Consider the following 22,306-nt stretch of genomic DNA (forward strand, 5'->3'; position numbering starts at 1 on the left):
TACTCTATAGGATATTTCAAGTCAGTAGCAAGAAAACCTTAGGTTAAGTGTATGATCGCACCAGTGATTCACACGTCCTCACAAAATAGTTGATAGTGGAAGCTTGGTGACATACTGGCTACTTGCTGAGCTGATTGGCAAACTGCTGTGGTTGCTACGCTAGCCAATAACATGCTAGCAGTAAAATTCCACAGTAGTACACCAAACTAGATAGTTCACTAACTGCTAGTTAGCTGCCAGTTAGCAAGACATCAAGCTCATTTTTAAAGTGGACATCAATGTATTATCAACTCCTGTGTGGTGACTGAGTGTGGACCATGCTGCATGTCTTCTGTGGAAAGTTTCTACTACAGCAAAGCAGAGTTTGATGAACTTGGATGGTACAACACAGATAATATGAGCTAATGGCTGATGGCAAGATCTAACTTAGAACAGTACACATCCGTAAGCCTCAGTACAATGAACATGATGTGGTAGTTCAGTTGATACCTTAGTATGTGTTCAATAGGAACTTTTCACACTCTGCATTTTTCCTCCACAGATCTTCTCTGAAACAAAAAGAGGAAGAACTGAAATCAGTCAAAAACAGGTACTGTACATACAAAGAGCTGAAACTATGCATTCAATTTTTGACATGGCAAAAATAGATCAACTTGTAAGTTGTTCACTTCTAATAATGAATCTGTGCTATGAAGTATTTTAATCCAGACTAACAACTGATGATGTTTTTAACACAGAATGACTGAGATGGAAAGATTTTACAAAGAGAAACTTCATGGAGGCAAGGTCAGTATTTTTCTGAAGTGAACTTTTAATGAGACGTGAAACAGACTTTAAATTTACTGAAGCTTGAACACAGAGTGTGGACACAGTCAGACCTGTACAATACAAAGCAATCCAACACAACAGCCCTGTAATACACTGTAAATAACTAACCTGCTGATTCAGTGTGTTAAACCATTGATGCTAACTTTAGTTCAGTTGATGCTTCTTCATGTGTTCAGTAACAACATGAAGCTTTTTCACACTCTGCAATTTTTCCTCCACAGATCTGCTCTGAAACAGAAAGATGAAGAACTGAAATCAGTCAAAGACAGGTACTGTACATACAAAGAGCTGAAATTGTGAATTTCTGTCAGAGCTGCACAGGAAATATCTATTGAACAGTGGGATTCAGTGGGAAACATAACCTGTTAAATGTTCCCGGTACTTTTCTCTGTTGGACAATTAGCTCATCGCAAACTATAATAAACTTCTTTACCTCCAAAGACTGAAAAGAGAAGATGATGTTAAATCCAGCTGCCAACAATGTGAACGGCAGGAATGTGAACACAAAGAAAGGTTTGTTTCAAAAAGTAATGGATTAATGGGCCTTTTAAATTTAAAAAATCAGCCATCCAATGAGTCTTGACAGAATCAGTGATTTTATGATGAATCTGTGCTGTGAAGTGTTTTAATCAGACTAACAACTGATGATGTTTTAACACAGTTTGACTGAGATGGAAACATTTTACAAAGAGAAACTTCATGAGGCAAGGTCAGTATTTTTCTGAAGTGAACTTTTAATGAGACGTGAAACAGACTTTAAATTTCCTGAAGCTTGAACACAGAGTGTGGACACAGTCAGACCTGTACAATACAAAGCAATCCAACACAACAGCCCTGTAATACACTGTAAATAACTAACCTGCTGATTCAGTGTGTTAAACCATTGATGCTAACTTTAGTTCAGTTGATGCTTCATCATGTGTTCAGTAACAACATGAAGCTTTTTCACACTCTGAATTTTTCCTCCACAGATCTGCTCTGAAACAAAAGGAAAAGGAGCTGAAATCATTCAAAGACAGGTACTGTACATACAAAGAGCTGAAACTATGAATTCAAATTCCCCACAATCTCATTGTATCTTTCTTTGTTTAGAGTTGCACCTGACTTGGCTCTTTCAATAAAGACAGGAGACACTGAGAGCATGAACAACCCAGTCAGTAAAACCAAACTGACAGAGATGTATAACAAACTGAAACTGCTGCAGTGGCCTAAAATCAAAGATCATCTGAAATCTAATGCTGTGAGCAGAGAGTTTACCAGAGATCTGACTCAGGTACAGTACAGGCTGAAGAGATGTTACTCTGTAGTTTACTTCTTCAACTCCTGTTCAAAGTTAAACTGAAATCAACTTACTGTTCCTGTGTTTGTTTTTCTGACTAAAATCCAACTGATAATTACAGAAAATGTTTAAAGATGCAGCAGAAGAAATGAGAGAAAGAAGAAGCAGATAGATGAAGTGTTTGGACTGATTGAGAACAGCAGTGGACTAACACCTCAGAAGGTACTGGACTGAAGTCTACTGTCTAAAACTGGACCATAAAATCTGCTACTGTACTTGTGTAAGCAGCATTTTCCTGTGTTCCAGGTCAAAGAGTTCAGACAGTTAACAATTCACAGTCTTCAGATGAATCTGTACCACAGCAGGAAAGAAGATCTTCTTCAGGTAGGTGTGTTATACTTTACAGCTTTGGAAACCAAACAGTTCACAGCTTCATCTGTGGATAAAATGGACTGAACATGTAACATGTTGAACCATGTCTCTCATACAGAGTCCTTTCCTTGATGATGAAGCTCAGTACTCCCAAGATGTGATGGAGAACTTCAGACTTCTGGCCTCTGAATGCTACTGGTTGGGTTGTTTGATGGCTTTAAACAATCCTCCTCTTCAGCCGGACTGGGAGAATCATGTTCCTGGGATGGACGCCTGGGACATTTTCCCACGAAACATCAAGTCTGTTTAGATCATGAAGAGGAGACAATGAAGTCAGCAATGATGAGAAAACCTGAGTGTTTGTCAGGGATCAAACATCATCAATTCTATCATCAAAGGTTTTCATGCAAGGTTTTCTTTGACTTCTTGGTTTCATGTGTGTGAGTGTGCCAGATTAATCGAAGTTAACTAACTTTGATTATTTAAAAGCTTATCAGTGCAATTTATATGTCACTGCTGATTATGTATTTATAAATTGTTTAATTTTTGTAATTATAGTTAAGTAGACTTTTGGAAAATTACTTTTGTCATATGACTTATCACAGCTACTGTTCTACTTAAGCTACTACTACATCTAAAATTTGCTTTTCAAAATGCATTAAAAACAGTAAAGGTATTATAGGTGTCTGTGGCTCATTGAGGCCCTCACTGGGGAAATACAACTATCTTATTAGAGTCTATGATACATAACTTATTTAATAAGTCAAGTCAGTTTTTATTTATATAGCACCAAATCACAACAAAAGTTATCTCAAGGCACTTTTCATATGGAGCAGGAAAAAGAACATGGCATAACACAGATTCCACGTACAGATGGAAATAATGATGGTAATGATAGCTATAAAAATAATAAAAAACTGTTATAAAAGTAATAACAGAAATAGTAAGAAATACATAAAACACGAGTCTAAGAGACTCCAGCCATCGTAGTTGTTCTGTGAAGCTCAGTGCTGACATCAGGTACACAGATTCCTTTCTCGCACTTGACTGAGAAGCTAACACACTAAGTTTAGGAACTCTTTCCATGAATTTCTTTGTTTTGTCTGGTGCTGAATGAAGGAAGTAATTGTTGCCTATGCAAGTTGTCCTAAATTTCCTTGTTGTGGGACAATGGAAGGTAAGTTTTGACTTTTTTTTGTTGTTGTTGTTCCAGGACACCTGTTGAGCTCATCATCCTGCAGGAATAGTTTATCCCTGGGCTTGGTATGGTCATCTGTGTTTTTCTTGCACAGTTGTTTGACAGTGAAGTGGTACTGAGTGTGCACCCTGCTCTGTCTATTGATGGTGTCATGCTGATTCTGGGCAGTGATGTTGCAGGAAGACATTTCTGGTCTGATCAGACAGCAGGTCTTGTAGTTGTTCCAGTGATGCTCGGTGATAACAGCCCTGATGAAAATGAATAACAGTATCCTGAATTCTTGTCACAGTTCAGACTCCTCAGAGAAAGGTTGTGGAATGGTGCCATAGACTTGTTTGTCCAGTCCCTTTTCAATGCTGAAACACTCAAATATTTTGTCCTGCAGTCATGGCTGAGTGTCGGTCATGTGGCACAGTGGACTGAATGATCGTCATGCCAATGACAGTGGTATGTGTGATAACATACTTTCTCTTCCAAACCACATTGTTCTCATTGACAAGTTTCTCTTTTATTAGGGCTTTTGTGATAACAAGAATATGAGGATGTGAAGCCTTCACTTTGTGCATGTCACCTCTTTCTTCAATCCATATCAGTGAAGCCAACTTATTTAATTTTCTGAAACATGTTGACAATTATTAAAAAATTAAGTAAAATCACTGCACTGGTCAGTAGATCATTAACGAGGCTACAGAACTTCAGATTCTCATCTTTTCAAATTTTCTACGGTATCACAGTAAAGCATTGACAGTTGGCTGTACGTCCATGACTGCAGTGCAAACAGAAGCTGATCACAGCTCATTCAGACATTTTTAATAGAGGCAGCTTGACATTTAATGGAAACAACAGTTGAGTCTAGTTCTCAAGGTTTCTGCCTCTTAAAAGGAAGTTTTTCCTCTCCACTGTCGCCTAGTGCTGCTCATGTTGGGTCTCTCTCTGTAAATATAATAATCCAAAGAGGACAGTCTAGACCTGCTCTATATGAAAAGTGACCTGAGATGACTTCTGTTGTGATTCAGCACTATATTAATAAAACTGAATTAAACTGAATAACAACAGCAGACAATTAAATCTAAAATGCAACATTGATATGAATTGAGGAAACATTTGCACAAAGTGACTGGCCTCACATAAATGTCCCCATTTTAAACAGTAGTTTCCAATTTCCAGAGAACAACCTGTAAAATAAAAGAGAAATTTGTCCGTGGGATCAATGAGGTTTGGAAGAGGAAACAACCACAGTGTTTTATCACACATTCCACTGTCACTGATATGAAGATTTTTCAGTTTCTTGATGCATTTGTGATCTCTATCTCCTGACTTTAATTTTCGTTTTCACTGTCATATAGCCTACACTCAGCAATGTCTTGACCATAGGACAAAATACTTGAGTGTTTCAGTAAATGATATGGTTGAAGAAAATCTAAAGCAAAGCATGATAAATTACAATTGGTCATTCAAGATTCAAGATTTCTTTATTTGTCTTTGTGCTAAGTACTTGCTTACATGGAAAAATTAAATGTTGTTTCTCACCAGCAGTCAGTGCTTTAAGAATAATATTAAAAAAGAACATTAAAAGATAACTCTGAGATTAAAAATAACAATAAAAAGATAAAAACAAAGCTGAAAAAAACAATAAACACAGCAGCTAGGAACAATCAACACATAAGTTAGCAGCATATTGCTAAAGTGTACTTGGATGAGGTTTGTAGAGTTCACTCATAATGGAGCCACATGGTCATTCATTTGGATTGGTGCTGCTGCCAGAACATCAGCAGTGTTGATTGTTGTGATCTCTGTGATGTGCACATATCTCCAACCCTCCACCTGTCATAGACATTCCATTATTATTAAACCTGAAAGTGGAGGAACAAAAAGTCTTGTAGCTCCACCTGTTCTGATGCCAGTGTTGCAAAAGTAACTTTAACCCCAGTGTCACATAAGTGCACAGAATCATTTAATGCATTTCAAATGTGTAACTTTTAAGACAAAGTTCAGTAAAGGAATATGTGCACAATTTCTAGCTAGTATTTTGCCTTTTTTGTTGAGCATTGCTTTTCTGACATGCCTCTGCCCTCTCAACTACATTGTTCTCCATATGGTTACAGCTTGCTGTTTTACAAAGAGCAAATCCTTAGTAGTGGAGTGAATGAGACAGATCCAAGACTGAGAGCAGAAATCTGAGAGTAGATGTTTGGGTTATGGTACTGACAAGTTGTGATTTCAGGATACCATGCTCCCAAGCCATTACTCAAACCTGCATCATTTTTATTTTTGCTTAAAAGACTTCACAGTATATTATTTTGGTTACAGAATGAGCGTATGTGTGTGTGAGTGCTTAGTTAGGTATTTCTGAACTGAAAGGTCAGAGAAGTCAGAGGTGTCTCAGTAGTTCCAGTTGTTTTCTATTCTGTTGCCATCACTGCCTTCAGATCATACACTGAGACACTTATTGAGTTGGTCTGTCCAGAAACTGAGTTCAGCGTTTTGAGTGTTTCCTCTGTCCATTTTCATAAGGATGCCTTGTTATTTAGGAAGTGAGCTTGTGTAGTGAACAGTGTTCAAGTACACAATGTAGTACAGGTGACCTTAAAGTTTAAAGAGCTTGTGTTGAGCACATCACATGATGGAGCTGTAGGTCATCTAGGGGTTAAGAAAACTCTCAACTGTACTGTTAAACATGCAACACCTACATCAGCTAATTGGAAAGCCCAACCAACAGATTAAGCCAGCTCCCCTGAACACAACTCCAATGGTTCAGAAACTGTTTGAATATCTGTTACTTGATTATGTAGGTACACTGCCAAAAAGAAAGGCTGGAAGTAAGTACATACTGACAGTATTGTGTACAAATACAGTCTATCCTGCAGCTTTTCCCTTACACTCAGTTACAACCAAGGCAGTGCAGAAAGTTCTGACTAGATTCATGACTACCTTTGGCATCGTAAACATAGTGCAAACTAACCAGGGGAGTAATTTCATATCTTTCGCACCAGCTTACAGTTAAACATCAGCTGTCCAGAGCATACCATCCTGAGTCTAAAGGAGCCTTTGAACATTCTCATCAAACATTAAAGTGTATGTATGTTGGTTGATCCTTGATCCTTTTTTTTAATCGTAAAACTGAAACCTGTCTGTCTGAACCAGGGGATCATGTTTTGGCCTCGTTGTGTATAGTATATTTACTGCTCCAGGCAAGGTTTAGTGGGTTTTACATGGTTTAAACCTAGCAAAGTGTGAGCTCACTAAAGCAACAGTGACCTGTCTTGGAAGGGTTATAGGCCAGGGTGAAATCTGTGCAACTTGCACAGACTAAAGGCCATTTTATATTTCTGTTTTTTTTTTATTTTTTATATTTCTGTGTAGAATTAATGCCATTAATTAGGTACTGCATGGCTGCAGACCCCACACTGCAGGCTGGCACCTACCCAGAAATGTAACTACACATTACAGCAACACAGACTGCAACAACTGTGATTGGTCCCCTTGATACTGTCAGAGGCCGGATAAGTGCAGCAAACTCACCCTCCTTTGACCTTAATCAGTTCAGCGGTTGTACACACCATTTCCTCACTTCCTCATCCACATCTTCTGTCTTTGCTGTGTTGCAGTAATTTGAGTAAAAGTAACTGTACAATATTTACTAGCTCCAACTCCAACATGAAATATGTAAAGAAACTAATTTCACTAACTAACTTCACTAATTCAGTCACATAAAGTATTCTACCTAAAATGTGGAACCTTGATTAATGATTAAATGAATGACTACAACCAAATTATCCTATCAATAGTTAGTTAGTTAGTTTAGTTAGGATTTTGACTTCTGCAGCGTACAATTTGGCACTTTTGTACATTATTAAACAGATCAGCAAAATATTTATATTTATTTGATCATTCCAATTATTATGATGACACACCATACCTAATCTAACGGGAACAATATATACAAGTGTGTGCTGGTGGGTGGGGTGGGGTGGAGGTTGACAAAGTTGAACAGTCCTATGCTTAGGTGTGCTGTGCTATTTACAGTGGTGTCTCCACTGACAAACGTTTTGTTTAAAAGCACTCCATTTATCTGGTCGTCCCACCATGAAGCTGCTTCCACATATGTAAAGACTGATTGGTTTGGCTCCTGACCTTGCAGCTTCTGATTTTGAGAAAACTCTGAAGATACAGGTGGATGCAAGTGAAATGAGGGGGCTGTCCTCCAACAGGAAGGGGAAAGGGGGGGAACTGAACATCCTGTTAGCGTCTTCTCATGTAAGTTTAACTGTCACCAGTGAATTTACCAGTTATACAGATCATCAATCATTAACTTTTCTGTCTGAGGCTGAGACTTTTTTAGTGATTGTTTCTTCACTTGATAGGCATCATATTACAGGTCATTTAATGGTTGACACACTTTCTCATGCTGAAACGCCATGTTGATGTCACAAAGACCCTGTTAGAGCGGGTCTCTGTCTTGGTCTGGTCTTTCATTTAAGCATGTTGATCATTTTTACTCATTGTGCCATGGAGGGCCATCTAGTGTTTTGTTACTTTCTCTCTATGCATTTTGATACATGCAGTTTTAGATTCATAACCAAACAGGAGAAAGTCTTCATCATACAGAGCAGAATGCAGGTTCTGGGGTCTTTGAATCTCCAGTCCAAACTTCTTCTCCCAGTATTTTGGAGTGGAGTCAGTTTGTTTCTCTTTTGACGTCACAGTGTAAGAATATCCACAGCGTGCAGTGCCAAACTCCGTCGCTATGATGTATGTGTCACCCATTGTAAAAACAGGCCCAGCTAGTTCAGGTGAAGAAAAAAGTCAAAGAGCCAATGAGCAGCAGTCACAGTGCATTTATTTGTGTTCTCTCTGTTGACTGTATCATTCCCTCTGCTGTCAGACTGACTGAGCTTTTTAATCTTGGACAAGAGAGAAGAGGAACTGCAACATGGGGAATTTTATCAGGTGAGAAGACAATAATTTTGCACTTCCACACATTTTCTCATTTCTAATAGTCCATAGTGTAAAATGAAGAATGCTAAATGTAGTGAAATAATACCAGGAGATTTACATTTATATTCTGTATACACAGTTAAATTTCAGATCTTGATGAAAGAGGAAAAGACAGAAATAAAAGCAGCTTGTTTAGTGTTTGTTGAGTGAGTATGATGGCTCTCTCTCTGTGAGATCTGATGGACCTTAAATTGTTAATAATAACTTGGGGGAGAAACATCATGAGCAAATGTTTGGTTCAACATGTTGGATTCACACAGAATCTGTTTTCACTCTGTCACCTTTGGTTTAGTTGCTCTGACTTTAAAACACCTTGTGTTTGATGACAGTGTCTTAAAACTGTTGGACTAAGAACAATGGCAGACTTCATATGTATAGGACTATTCTAATGTAAAGGCTTGTATTTGAACGTAAGTTACAGATTTTGTATTATTACTTAGGTTGATTTAAAATGTTATTAATTATATTATGTTGATGATAATGTTGATGCTGCCACAGGAGCAGAAGTAGAGAGTTGGTATTAATTACACTTTACTGTGTTTAAACTAATTTAACTGATTTTTTGTGTTTCACAGTTCACAAAATGATGATGGTGGTCAGACAGAGGCAGCAAGGTATGTAGCTGAATTACTTAGTTACTCTGATAAACCATATGACATTTTTGGAAAATAAATTTTCTATTACTTTCATAATCAACCATTAAATAATGTTGCACAAAATTGGTAATCACAGTGGTTCACTTTCATGTTCCTGGATTCACGTCATTTTTCATCAACCATTTTATACCTATTATTATTTAACTCATCAGTCAACACACATTAGACCGATGTTAGGGGATACTACAAAAATGGGAGTGGGAGTACAGCTGTTTGTCAGAACTTTACAGTAAATATCTGCACAGTGGCTTTCTTCCATGCACATTGGGAAATCCTGAAATGTTGCCTGGTGCCAAATGGTGCCAATACTTTTCTCTGCTCAACAATCAGTTCATCCCAAACTACAATAAACAAATGTACTTCCTATGCAGTAAAGGACTAAAATGAGACTATGGTGTGGGCTGGCAACCTCCATTTTAATAGAATTATTTTTCTTGTCAATACTGATGCAAAAGATATAATGTATTTTAATGTAAGGCTCGGGGGTTGTGGGACCATTTACTACATTACCAGTGCACTGCCTATCCAAAATTTGCCTTGTTGATAGGAGCTGATTGCTTGGAAACGAATCCTCTCTGGGTGGCAGTGTGTATTGTCAGTCTATCTTGTTAGTTGCTGCTGGAGTTGCCTGCTCGACTCCACAATACAATTAACAGATACAAGATTAATATAGCTATAACTAGCGAGGGAGCAAAACCACTCAGCAGAAAGTGTGCAGCATGAGGAACAGTGGACAGATGTTGAATGGCTACAGGCAAATGGCAAACAGCTGCATGATGTGTGTGGTTGGTGTACAAATATTACATATAATGAGTGGATTAAAGTGACAAATCAATGGCATGGCACGATATTAAATAAGTTTTGTACAGGTCCAATGATGGCATTTCTAGAAAGAGGAGATGGTTAAATTCTGTAGTTGAGAAAAACCTGGTTTTTCAGTCTGTTTGTGTGTCCAGAGTGCGCAGTGTATAATAATACTGGAACTGAGATTTTTGATGTATCACTGCTCAGACCAGTGTCATTCAGAACTTTTAACAGGTGCAGTTTCAGTGTTGTAGTGTGGTCAAAATCTACACTGAAAAGCATTAAAGAAATTGTTTTGCACCAAGAGAACATTAAGTTGCTGAAAAACAACCTTTTCAATGATCATTCCTGAAAATGGTAGATTTGATATAGACCTATAGTTATTTTTTACTGACGGGGCCAGGATAGGGGAATGGGGGAATAAGAAAGAGAACATGGCATAATACAGATTCCATGTTGAGATGTAAATAATGTTAATAATAATAATGATAGCTATAAAACCAATAATGAGTTCTAATAGTAATAACAGTGATGGCATAAAGACTAATACAGATCAGACCTCACTGATCCGACAGAAATACCTACAGAAAGTGACAGGAGAAGAAGAGAGAGACAAAAAAAGAACAAAACTGAAGAGAGGGGACAGAGAAAATATTAACTCAGAGAAAAAGGACATGAAATGTGAAATCAACTTTGTGGAGCCTCATGCAAAAGACTGTTGCCATTTCCAGTCATGAGCTCCAGAGTAAATGAGTCTTCCATGATTACTTCAATCAAAAGAAAGTAGTGAGAGTGAACAGATGATCAGTGTGAGTGCTGAGGGTACTCAAAAGGAAAAATGAAACCTCATCCCATGTACTTGTTTGTTTTATTTTTAATTTCCCGAGTGTCTTTGTGTTTTATAAAATACTTAATGAAAGTTTATGACTCAGAGGAGCCTTATCATGTGTACAATTCATTTGTTCAGTATCTTTCATCTTGTTCAAACTTTAATTCAATTGTCGCTTCATTATGTGTTCAGCAGTAACATTAAGCTGCATTTTTACTCCACAGATCGGCTGTGAAACAAAAAGAGGAAGAAGGGGAAAAATTCTTTCAATTCAGAGACAGGTAGTGAACATGCACACAGCTGACATTGCTAATTCCAGTTTGCTTTGGCAGTTTCTTTTAAATGCACATTTAATTCCACACTTTCTCTTATTTTTGTTTGTATGGAGAGACAGGAGAGCTCACTCTAATACAAACAGGAGACAGTTCAATTCAGTTCGGTTCAGAGTGCCTTACTGGTGTGCGTATAACTGACCTGTCAGCCTGTGGATTTTATTTTATTTTGTGTTGTTGTTGTGTTCTGACTTTGTGTCTTCTGTAGTCATTGATTTTCTCTCTTGTTCTTTTTGTCTTTATGTTTATGGATTTATTTTTAAAGGTGTTTTCTATAGTTGTTTTGGGTCAGTGGTGGAGTGTGACTATGTGTGGTGTGTTGTGGTCAATTACACTCAACATTTGTTGGGTTACAAGTTGGTTGCTGCTTAGGTGTAAGTTGGCAACATTTGTGCATAGTGGTTAACTACATTGTGCCTGTTTTCTCTTTGGTTGCTACAGTCTAATATATTGTAGCTGTTGTGTCCTTTTGTGTGTGGTTTTGTGGGGGTGTGGCCTCCCAGTTATTCAGGTCAGGTCATCATCTCAGTAACTTGTGGATGTGGTCAAAAACAATTTTTACACACACTCCTGTGGTAGTGACCTGGCATGCACAGAAGTGCATTTTCAATTGTTTTTGCAGATCAGTGTGCATGAAGATCATTTCAGTGTTATTGTGTGAGTGTGGAAATTCTTTAAAATGCAAAGAAAAAACTTTCCATTTTTAGTAAAAGTGTATACAGGATCTTAGTAAGGTTCTGATAATCTATTATGACTGACTCTAAACTTTGCAGTTTATTTTGTATGTGTCTTTGCTGTTTATTGTTCCCTATTGGACAAGAGATTGGAGAAATAGTTTACCTATACATCTGAACTTTGGAGGGGCAGGTCTTCATCCTTTTGTTTAAAAGTGTTCCAGCTTCCCCAAGCTGGTTTGTTTTTATGGATTCTTCAGTAATCTAGCTGGTTTTCTAACATATTGGTCTCTTTTGTCCCTTACTGTATTGTATACTATTAAATATTTCACCATAGCCCATACATGTTCTTTTATTTCTGCTTGTACGGAGAGACAGGAGAGCTCAGTCTTTTGTACAAAGAGAGATGTCACGTGGTCCCTGTTGCTTTCTGTTGTTCATGTCAAACTATGATAAAGTGATAAATATTTCTTCTGTACAGCAAAAGACTGAAAAGAGAAGTCAATGTGAGATCCAGCTGCCGGCGGCGTGAGCAACAAGAACATGAACACAAAGAAAGGTTTGTTTCTATTATAGTATTGAATTAAGAGACCTGACAGACATTTTAAAAATCAACGATCCAATGAGTCACAAGTGTTGACAGAGTCAGTGATTTTAATAATGAATCTGTGATATGAAGTGTTTTAACCAATCTAACCACTGATGATGTTTTTAACACAGACTGACTGGGATGGAAACATTTTACAAAGAGAAACATGATGAGGCAAGGTCAGTATTTTTCTGAGCTTTTAATGAAGTGTGAAACAGACTTAAGTTCACTGAAGTGTCATGGTTTAGTTGGAATGTAGAGTTTAGAAACAGAGACACACAGAAAAAAACAAGTCTGCAAATAAAGAACACAGAGGGCTTCAGATATATACACTAGAAAAATCATTAAAGATGGACATAGTTGTTACCACAGTAGTTGAATGGACAATCTGGCGAAGAGTGGAGGAGGAGCCAAGGCTTATGTACTGGGACTGATGAGGTGATGAGAAGCAGGTGCTACAACCCCGCCTCTGCAAATAGAAAACACACAGACACACAGAACAGGGAAACATGATTGGATTGGATTTCATTTAACACAGAATGGATAAAGTACAATAAAATGGGTAAAAACAGGACACCTTAAAAAGCTGCAGAGGCTTGTAAATAGGGACCCAGATATTACATGTACAAATACAACCAGAAAAACCTAATGCTAAACTGAAACCCTCCAAAGATAAACAATCAGATATATAAGGAAAGTGGAAATAACAACCCAGTAGAGGAACCAGTTCTGAAGTCCCCTGCCATTCAGGGTATCAGGAGCAACTGCTTTTTAAGCTCTTTTTGAAAACAGACACAGATAAAGACAATTTTATAGTGTTATAAAGGTCATTCCACACCTCGCTACATTTCAGTTTACATTTCTTACTCTTTATGTTTTCTACTAGTCTTATGCATGTGAGAGAAGGTAAGTCTGAATAAGGTCACAAAGTTTGTCATTAAGCATATATACAACATTATACATGATAAAAGTATTGCAGTAGATACATTCTGTAAGATTCAGAAAGTTATAGCAGTGGAAAAGAGGGTGAGTAGGAACAACTAAATTTGGACCGTGATTATTGCACAGATCACTTTGTTCACATAAATTTTTGTGTGATAAGAATAAATTTGTATCATCAGCCAGAATTTTTCCATTCAGAACTTTAACTTTTAATTTAAGACATGAGGCCTCAAACTTTTTAGATCATGGAAGAGTACAATAGGAAAGAAATTGTCCAAAAAATAATAAAAGCTTTTAAGTCTTTTACATTATTCTCTTTAGAAATATTAATACCACCAAGAACAAAATTCTTGTCATTATTAATAAAATATAAAAGTTCATCCAGTTTAATCTTGTAAGTGTCAAAGTCAGAGTCTGGGGGTTGATAGATCAGTCAGTCTCCTCGTCCAAAATTGGGTCGTGGTGGCAACAAGCTTGCATTCCAGACATCCCTCTCCCTGGCAACATTTTCCAGCTCTTCCTGGGGGATTCCAAGGTGTTCCCAGGCCAGATGAGATATACAGTCTCTCCAGCAAGTTCTGGGTCTGCCCCGGGGTCTCCTCCCAGTTGGGCATGGCCAGAAAACCTCCAAAGGAATCCACCCAGGAGGCATCCCAACCAGATGCCCAAACCACGTCAACTGGCTCCTTTCGACGTGAAAGGGCAGGGGCTCTACTCCAAGCTCCCTCCGAATGTTGTGCATCTGACCCTATCTCTAAGGCTAAGTACAGACACTCTCTGGAGGAAACTCACTGTGTCTGTGATCTTGTTTTTTGGTCACTACCCAAATCTCATGACCACAGGTGAGGGTCGGAACGTAGATCGACTGGTAAATTGAGAACTTTGCCTTCCAACTCAGCTCCCTCTTCACCACAACGGTCCGGTGCAGTGATCGCATTACTGCTGACACCACACCAATCCACCTGTCAATCTCACGCTCCATCCTCCTGTCGCTCGTGAACAAGACCCCGAGATACTTAAACTCCTTCGCTTGAGACAGCAACTCTCCCCCCACCAGGAGGGAACAATGCACCATTTTCCAGTTGAGAACCATAGCTTCAGACTTGGAGGTGCTGACCCTCAACCCTACTGCTTCATACTCGGCTGCAAACCTCCCCAGCTTGTGCTGAGGGTCATGGTCTGATGAAGCCAACAGAACCATGTCGTGTACAAAAAGCAGAGACATGATTCTGAGGTCCCCAAACTGGACACACTTCTCACCTCGGTTGCGCCTTGAGATCCTGTCCATGAGTACCCCAAACAGGATCCGAGACAAGGGTTAACCTTGGTGGAGTCCAACACCCACCGTAAAAGTGTTTGGCTTTGTGCCGAGAACGCGTATACAGCTCTCACTTTGGTTGTGCAAGGGCCGGATAGCTAACATTAGCATCCCTGGTACCCCATACCCCTGCAGTACCCCCACCCCACAGGATCCCTTAGGGAATATTGTCATAAGTCTTCTCTAAGTCTACAAAACACATGTAGACTGGCTGGTCAAATTCCCATGACTCCCTCAGCAAAGCTGGTCCGCTGCTCCATGGCAAGGACGAAATCTGCATTTCTCCTCCTGAATCTGAGGTTCGACAGTCAGTCTGAGCCTCCTTTCCAGCACCCTGGAGTAAACTTTCCCAGGGAGGCTGAGTAGTGTGATACCCCAATAACTGGAGCACACACTCTGGTTCCCCTTTTTAAAAATGGAAACCGCCAATATCCAGAGCCTTCAGCATCTCAGGATGAATCTCCTGGCGCCTTGCCGCTGGGCACCTTCTTAACTACCTCTGCAACCTCTGACAGAAATATGGGCGAGGCTTCCCCTGAGTCTTTAGACTCTGCCTCCTCCACCAAAGACATATTGGTTGGGTTCAGGATTCCTCAAAGTGCTCTTTCCACCGCTCAATGATATTCCCAGTCTGGGTCAGCAGTTCCCCCCTCCAGCTGAACACAGCCTGAGGCAGGCCCTGTTTTCCCTCCCTGAGACTAGCTGAAAGTCCTTCTGCATGACTTCACTGAATTCCTCCTACACCCGAGTTCTCGCTTCTGCGACCAACGAAGCTGCAGCCCTTCTGGCCTCCTGGTACCTGCCTGCTGCTTCAGGAGACCCCTGGCCTAGCCAAGCCTGAAAGGCTTCTTTCTTTAGCCTGACGGCTTCCCTCACCACTGGTGTCCACCAGCAGCTTCTTAGGTTGCTACCTCGACAGGCTCTGACAATCTTCTGAGCACAGCTCCTGCCTGCTGCGTCTGCAACGGATGCTTTGAACATGGTCCACTCGGACTCAATGTCCCCAGCCTCCCATGGGATGCACGAAAAGTTCCTCATTATGAAATATCATATGTTCAGCCTGTTTTACACATCAGCAACAGATAGTGGAGACCCCAGATCTATGAACAAACAATCATGGGGGCCTCACTCTCCTACAGACGTAACTCAGTGTGTACTCTGAATTTCAGACAACCATTTACTCTGTGCTTTATTCAACAGAAGATTCCCATAACAAGTGTCAAGTAACTGATGTAAAAATGGCCAAAGGCCATACTAACAAACCTCATATCTAAAAATCCTACTGTACGGACAGTGCCTCAGGATAACATCTGTTGTGATTTGGTGCTATATGAATAAAAATTGACTTGACTGCTATCTAAAACTTTAAACAGACAGCTACATTAAGACTGAAGCCAAGAATTGGTAAATTTAAAAAGAGATTCAATCAAATTTAGGAAAAGCATAACCTACTGGCATCAGACAGTTTGATAATAATATTTCATTGGTTTGAGTTTGTAAGCAGATAGATGCATCCTGAGATGAGTCTAGCTGGCAGCAAGGTTACCCTAATGTTCTTTGTGCAAGATATTAAGCAATTTCACTCTGTTGGCTGTTAGATTCAGCCAAGTGTAGGTCCCTTAAGTCTTTTCTTCACTTTGCCTCTGACATATTGAGGAAACTTGACAATAAGTCCTGGGCTTCAGTCCAAGCTCCTGTTGACTTCAGAGAGCTTTACCTGTTTGATGAGATTGACCAGGGACTCACTGCTCAGATCACTGAGGCCCATGTGTTACGCACCCTAACCATTCGGCTATGGGGTGTCCCGTAGGCATGTGAAACTTGGGATTTACATTAAGTTTCATGAAAATCAGACAATACATTTGCATGATACATCTATTGTACTTTTGATGACAGGCTTGTAAAATTGAAACGGATTGATGTATTGAAATTTCCTTAGTAAATTCACATCAGCAAATTCTGTAGATTGTTTGGGTCAAGTTTATTAATGAACAGTCCAGTGGTTGCTAAAGAGATAGAGAAGAGAGAGGTGGTTTTGCGGTCAAAACAAAAAGGTAATGCACATGCAAAGAGCTGAAACAATAAATTCAAATGTGCTCTTCACATTGACATAGAAGGACTTGGTGGTAAGCAAAAATGGTTGGTAAACTGTGCCAAAAATGTTTACTATTTTTACAAAAATATAACCTGCTTCCCTATGTTTTACAGAAAAAGGGATTGATAAAGAAGTTCTTCTGTCTGTGTTCAATAACTGTGACGTAATGTATAGAATTTTTGCATCCTCCACTCTTAAATTCCTTGATAAAGTCCATCATTCTGCCATCAGTTTCATTACTGGAGATAGCTATGGTATTCACAATTATATCCTTTGATAAAGTCGGTTGGTCTTCTCTGACTAAGAGGCAAAACAAACATTGGTGTCTGTATATTTATGAGGCCATAATCAGAAAGCTACCATCTTATATTGCAACGATGCTTGATTGGAACATTTCCACTAATCAAACTTGCTCAAATGACTGAGTTGAAATGATCGACTTATATTCAAAGTCCCTTGAATACAGAACAAACTAGGAAAGTCAGCCTTTTGTTTTAATACCCCGACCTCCTGGAACAATCTTCAACACACTGTAAAAATCATCAGTTCTCTAATATCTTATGGACAATTTAAAACCATGGTTTAAATAACAGTAACACTGTGTCTGTGTAGGTTCAGTCATCCACATTATGGTAGTCTTACATGATAGAGTTGACTTCTTTTAGGTTCCTTGAAGATGTCTCACCTCTTATTGGAAAGACTTCTTCATTTCTAAAAGCTGTTGTGAGTCATAAGGGTCACATAACCCTAACGACACACAGACACATGATGGCAGGGTGGGTCAAGGACTTTCAGACCACCTCCAAAGTGACAGCTCCACTAAAGGTTAAGCAAACCTTTCAGATCAGAGGTGAAACATCTTCAAGGAATAGAGAAGTCCAGTTGCCTTCAACTCTAACATGTTATCTGTACTTTTAATGTCTTTATTATACTTATTAATTTATACAGGGTTTTTTGTTTGTTTGTTCCCTAATGTAATCTCAGCATAATTTTCAAAGGGAGCAAATAGAAAAGCCTTGAGATATGGGACAAATAAAAATAATTAAAATTGAATTTTAGGCCGGGTTAACACATTGATTGACAAACTTCAGTTGTTTATATAATTACATCATAGGATCACTGGATTATCTTAGACAGTCATTAAGGAATAGAGAATGGGGAAAAACATTTCCAGAACCAGCTGCCCCTCACACTTCTCTACTCTGTGCGACATAAAACAGGACTTTAATTTAGACAAAGTAACACTTGAACATAACTACAATCTACATGAAGTTTGGAACATTAAATTAAAATACTGTGTGAAAACTGTTAAGATGGCTATACTTTCTGATGGTATGTTAGCCTCATTGCTCAACAGGATATTTCAAATTAGGGGCAATAAAACCTTAGGTTGAGTGTCCAATTCATTGAAATCACATTCATTGAAATTCATTCATGTGTCCTCAAAAAATACTGCTACAGCCAAGCAGAGTTTGATGAAACCAGATGGTATGAGATGGTTAATATGATTATATTACTAATGGAAAGATTTATCTAGCGACTGTACACATCCTTATACCTTCGTAAAATGAAAATGATTTGGTAATTTAGTTTATACTTCTTCATGTGTTCAGTTATAACATGAAGCTTTTTCACACTCTGCATTTTTCCTCCACAGATCTGCTCTGAAACAAAAAGAGGAAGAACTGAAGTCAGTCAGAGACAGGTACTGTACATACAAAGAGCTGAAACTACAAATTCAAATTTTTTGACTTGGAAAAATAAAAGAATCAACTTGTAAGGTTGTTAATTTTAATAATAAATCTGTGATCTCAAGTATTTTAATCAGACTAACAACTGATGATGTTTTTAACACAGAATGACTGAGATGGAAAGATTAAACCAAGAGAAACTTCATGAGGCAAGGTCAGTATTTTTCTGAAGTGAACTTTTAATGAGACGTGAAACAGACTTTAAATTTCCTGAAGATTGAACACAGAGTGTGGACACAGTCAGACCTGTACAATACAAAGCAATCCAACACAACAGCCCTGTAATACACTGTAAATAACTAACCTGCTGATTCAGTGTGTTAAACCATTGATGCTAACTTTAATTCAGTTGATGCTTCTTCATGTGTTCAGTAACAACATGAAGCTTTTTCACACTCTGAATTTTTCCTCCACAGATCTGCTCTGAAACAAAAAGAGGAAGAACTGAAATCATTCAGAATCAGGTACTGTACATACAAAGAGCTGAAACTACAAATTCTTTTGTACTTTATACGCTGACTTGGAAAATCAATCATCTTACAAGAATGTTCATTTTAATAATTAATTTCTGCTCTGAAATGTTTCAGCCAGACTAATCACTTGTAATATTTTTACACAGTTTGACAGACATGGAAAGATTGTACCAAGGCATTCATTGGACCAGGTCAGTATTTTTCTACAGTTAACTTTGTATAGAGCTGTGAAGTGGGAGCAGTTACATCAGGTGTCCCTGAAGCTAAAGATGATGATATTCAGAAAACTAAAAACACAGTCTACAGCCTAAATCAGTTCACTTTTAAATTCTGCATCAGTTTCAAAAGAATCCAGCAGCTATGTTTCCACATGATTTCTCAGGAAGGAAGTTGAAAGAATTAAAGCTGGTGGCCATCACAAAAAACCTACTGGATCATTGCTTTACCCTGGAGAGTCCTGTGTTTCTGTGTTCAGTAACACTAAGGATATCAGCTTATAAAACAATGAGAATATAGAATGGGGAGAGTTTGGTGAACTTGGATGGTACAACACAGATAATATGAGCTAATGGCTGATGGCAAGATCTAACTTAGAACAGTACACATCCGTAAGCCTCAGTACAATGAACATGATGTGGTAGTTCAGTTGATACCTTAGTATGTGTTCAATAGGAACTTTTCACACTCTGCATTTTTCCTCCACAGATCTTCTCTGAAAGAAAAAGAGGAAGAACTGAAATCAGTGAAAAACAGGTACTGTACATACAAAGAGCTGAAACTACAAATTCAAATTTTTTGACTTGGAAAAATAAAAGAATCAACTTGTAAGGTTGTTAATTTTAATAATGAATCTGTGATCTGAAGTGTTTTAACCAGACTAACAACTGATGATGTTTTTAACACAGAATGACTGAGATGGAAAGATTAAACCAAGAGAAACTTCAGGAGGCAAGGTCAGTATTTTTCTGAAGTGAACTCTTAATGAGACGTGAAACAGACTTTAAATTTACTGAAGCTTGAACACAGAGTGTGGACACAGTCAGACCTGTACAATACAAAGCAATCCAACACAACAGCCCTGTAATACACTGTAAATAACTAACCTGCTGATTCAGTGTGTTAAACCATTGATGCTAACTTTAATTCAGTTGATGCTTCTTCATGTGTTCAGTAACAACATGAAGCTTTTTCATAGACTGAATTTCTCCTCCACAGATCTGCTCTGAAACAAAAAGAGGAAGAACTGAAATTAGTCAAAAACAGGTACTTTACTTGCATGAATTATGAATTCAGATTTACTTTATAGGTTGACATGGAAATGTCAAATCAATCATATTACAGGTTTTTTAAATGTACATTTGCTCTCACATATGTTCTTTTATTTCTGTTTGGATGAAGGAACAGGAGAGCTCACTCTTTAATACATCAGATAGTTCCTGTCTGATTCTCTGCTTGTCAGTTCATCCCAAATTATAATAAACTGATAACAAATGTAGTTCTTCTGTACTGGAAAAGGCTTAGGAATGAAGAAACCATGAAATCCAGCTGCCGACGGTGTGAACAACATGAACGTGAACATAAAGAAAGGTTTGTTTTTAATGGTCCTTTCACACCTTCCTTTTTTTTATGCGTACCTTCAAATTTTTCAGTTTGGTCTGAACCAAAGTAACAGGTGTGAAAGGTTCCTCAGACCAAAGGACCAAAATTTGGTCCGACCAAAAGAGGTGGTCTCAGCCTAGATCAAACTGAACCATGGTTTGGTTCATTGGCAGTGTGAAAACTGAAAAGATGCCAACAACAGACACAGTTGTTCATAAACCAATTAGTGTCAAGTATAGGGAGACACAACACACACAGGTGATAACAACAACATGTACGTATGTCAGGCAAAGCTACGTGGTGGACTTGTGACATGAAACCAAAACGTACAGAATTAAAAAACATGAAACTTGAATTAGAACTTGGTCTTGACTTTTTCAGATCTGAAAACACTGTTAAAGTATTTGATTAAAAGCTCAGAGATACATTTTAAAAGTAAACCATTCCTTGTTGACAGAATCAGTGATTTTAGCAATGAATCTGTGCTGTGAAGTGTTTTAATCAGACTAAACACTGATGATGTTTTTAACACAGAATGACTGAGATGGAAAGATTTTACAAAGAGAAACTTCAGGAGGCAAGGTCAGTATTTTTCTGAAGTGAACTTTTAATGAGACGTGAAACAGACTTTAAATTTCCTGAAGCTTGAACACAGAGTGTGGACACAGTCAGACCTGTACAATACAAAGCAATCCAACACAACAGCCCTGTAATACACTGTAAATAACTAACCTGCTGATTCAGTGTGTTAAACCATTGATGCTAACTTTAATTCAGTTGATGCTTCTTCATGTGTTCAGTAACAACATGAAGCTTGTTCACTCTCTGAATTTTTCCTCCACAGATCTACTCTGAAACAAAAAGAGGAAGAACTGAAATCATTCAAAGACAGGTACTGTACATACAAAGAGCTGAAACTACAAAGTCCAGTTTGATGTTAGTGAACTAGGACCACTGTTTTGGATTGAAGATGAAAGACTTTAATATGTCATTTGTGATTTTCAACTTTTATGTGAACATCCCAAAACAATGTAGTATATAGGGACCTTTTGAAAAACCAAACAGCAAAAGGAAACAGTTTTTAATACATATTTTATTCATTTTCTCATTTTATCTTTGTTGGTACAGAATGGCAGCTGAGCTGGGTGTTTCAATAATGAAAGAAGGCACAAAGAACATGAACAACCCAGTTAGTCAAACACCTGCTGAGATACAAACACCCCAAAACAATCTTCATTGGGCCAGGTCAGTATTTTTCTACAGTTAACTTTGTATAGAGCTGTGAAGTGGGAGCAGTTACATCAGGTGTCCCTGAAGCTAAAGATGATGATATTCAGAAAACTAAAAACACAGTCTACAGCCTAAATCAGTTCACTTTTAAAGTCTGCATCAGTTTCAAAAGAATCCAGCAGCTATGTTTCCACATGATTTCTCAGGAAGGAAGTTGAAAGAATTAAAGCTGGTGGCCATCACAAAAAACCTACTGGATCATTGCTTTACCCTGGAGAGTCCTGTGTTTCTGTGTTCAGTAATACTAAGGATATCAGCTTATAAAACAATGAGAATATA

The 22,306-nt window shown here is 38.3% G+C and overlaps 1 protein-coding gene and 1 long non-coding RNA gene across 26 annotated transcripts in view; both read left to right on the forward strand.

Annotated features, from left to right (window-relative positions):
- Window positions 1-1,047: 1,047 nt before the first annotated feature.
- LOC108874242 (uncharacterized) lies at window positions 1,048-3,316 on the forward strand. Its single transcript, XR_001959644.2, has 8 exons — window positions 1,048-1,097; window positions 1,270-1,341; window positions 1,490-1,537; window positions 1,800-1,847; window positions 1,921-2,101; window positions 2,229-2,329; window positions 2,414-2,491; window positions 2,598-3,316. It is a non-coding gene; the product is annotated as an uncharacterized LOC108874242 (long non-coding RNA).
- Window positions 3,317-8,528: 5,212 nt separating this feature from the next.
- LOC127140870 (golgin subfamily A member 6-like protein 1) overlaps window positions 8,529-22,306 on the forward strand; it is a 46,838-nt gene continuing 33,060 nt past the window's right edge. For all 25 annotated transcript variants that reach the window (XM_051068790.1, XM_051068802.1, XM_051068791.1 and 22 more), the window contains exons 1-16: window positions 8,529-8,627; window positions 9,251-9,289; window positions 11,189-11,245; window positions 12,452-12,529; window positions 12,691-12,738; window positions 18,572-18,619; window positions 18,772-18,819; window positions 19,082-19,129; window positions 19,285-19,329; window positions 19,844-19,891; window positions 20,044-20,091; window positions 20,354-20,401; window positions 20,654-20,725; window positions 21,272-21,319; window positions 21,582-21,629; window positions 21,866-21,982. In XM_051068790.1, the coding sequence (XP_050924747.1) occupies window positions 8,611-8,627; window positions 9,251-9,289; window positions 11,189-11,245; window positions 12,452-12,529; window positions 12,691-12,738; window positions 18,572-18,619; window positions 18,772-18,819; window positions 19,082-19,129; window positions 19,285-19,329; window positions 19,844-19,891; window positions 20,044-20,091; window positions 20,354-20,401; window positions 20,654-20,725; window positions 21,272-21,319; window positions 21,582-21,629; window positions 21,866-21,982 (857 nt within the window). In that variant the 5' untranslated portion in view covers window positions 8,529-8,610. The remainder of the gene's footprint in view (window positions 8,628-9,250; window positions 9,290-11,188; window positions 11,246-12,451; window positions 12,530-12,690; window positions 12,739-18,571; window positions 18,620-18,771; window positions 18,820-19,081; window positions 19,130-19,284; window positions 19,330-19,843; window positions 19,892-20,043; window positions 20,092-20,353; window positions 20,402-20,653; window positions 20,726-21,271; window positions 21,320-21,581; window positions 21,630-21,865; window positions 21,983-22,306) is intronic.

Source organism: Lates calcarifer, unplaced genomic scaffold (genome assembly GCF_001640805.2).
Source record: "Lates calcarifer isolate ASB-BC8 unplaced genomic scaffold, TLL_Latcal_v3 _unitig_5266_quiver_761, whole genome shotgun sequence".
In the NCBI taxonomy this organism is placed as follows: Eukaryota; Metazoa; Chordata; class Actinopteri; family Centropomidae; genus Lates; species Lates calcarifer.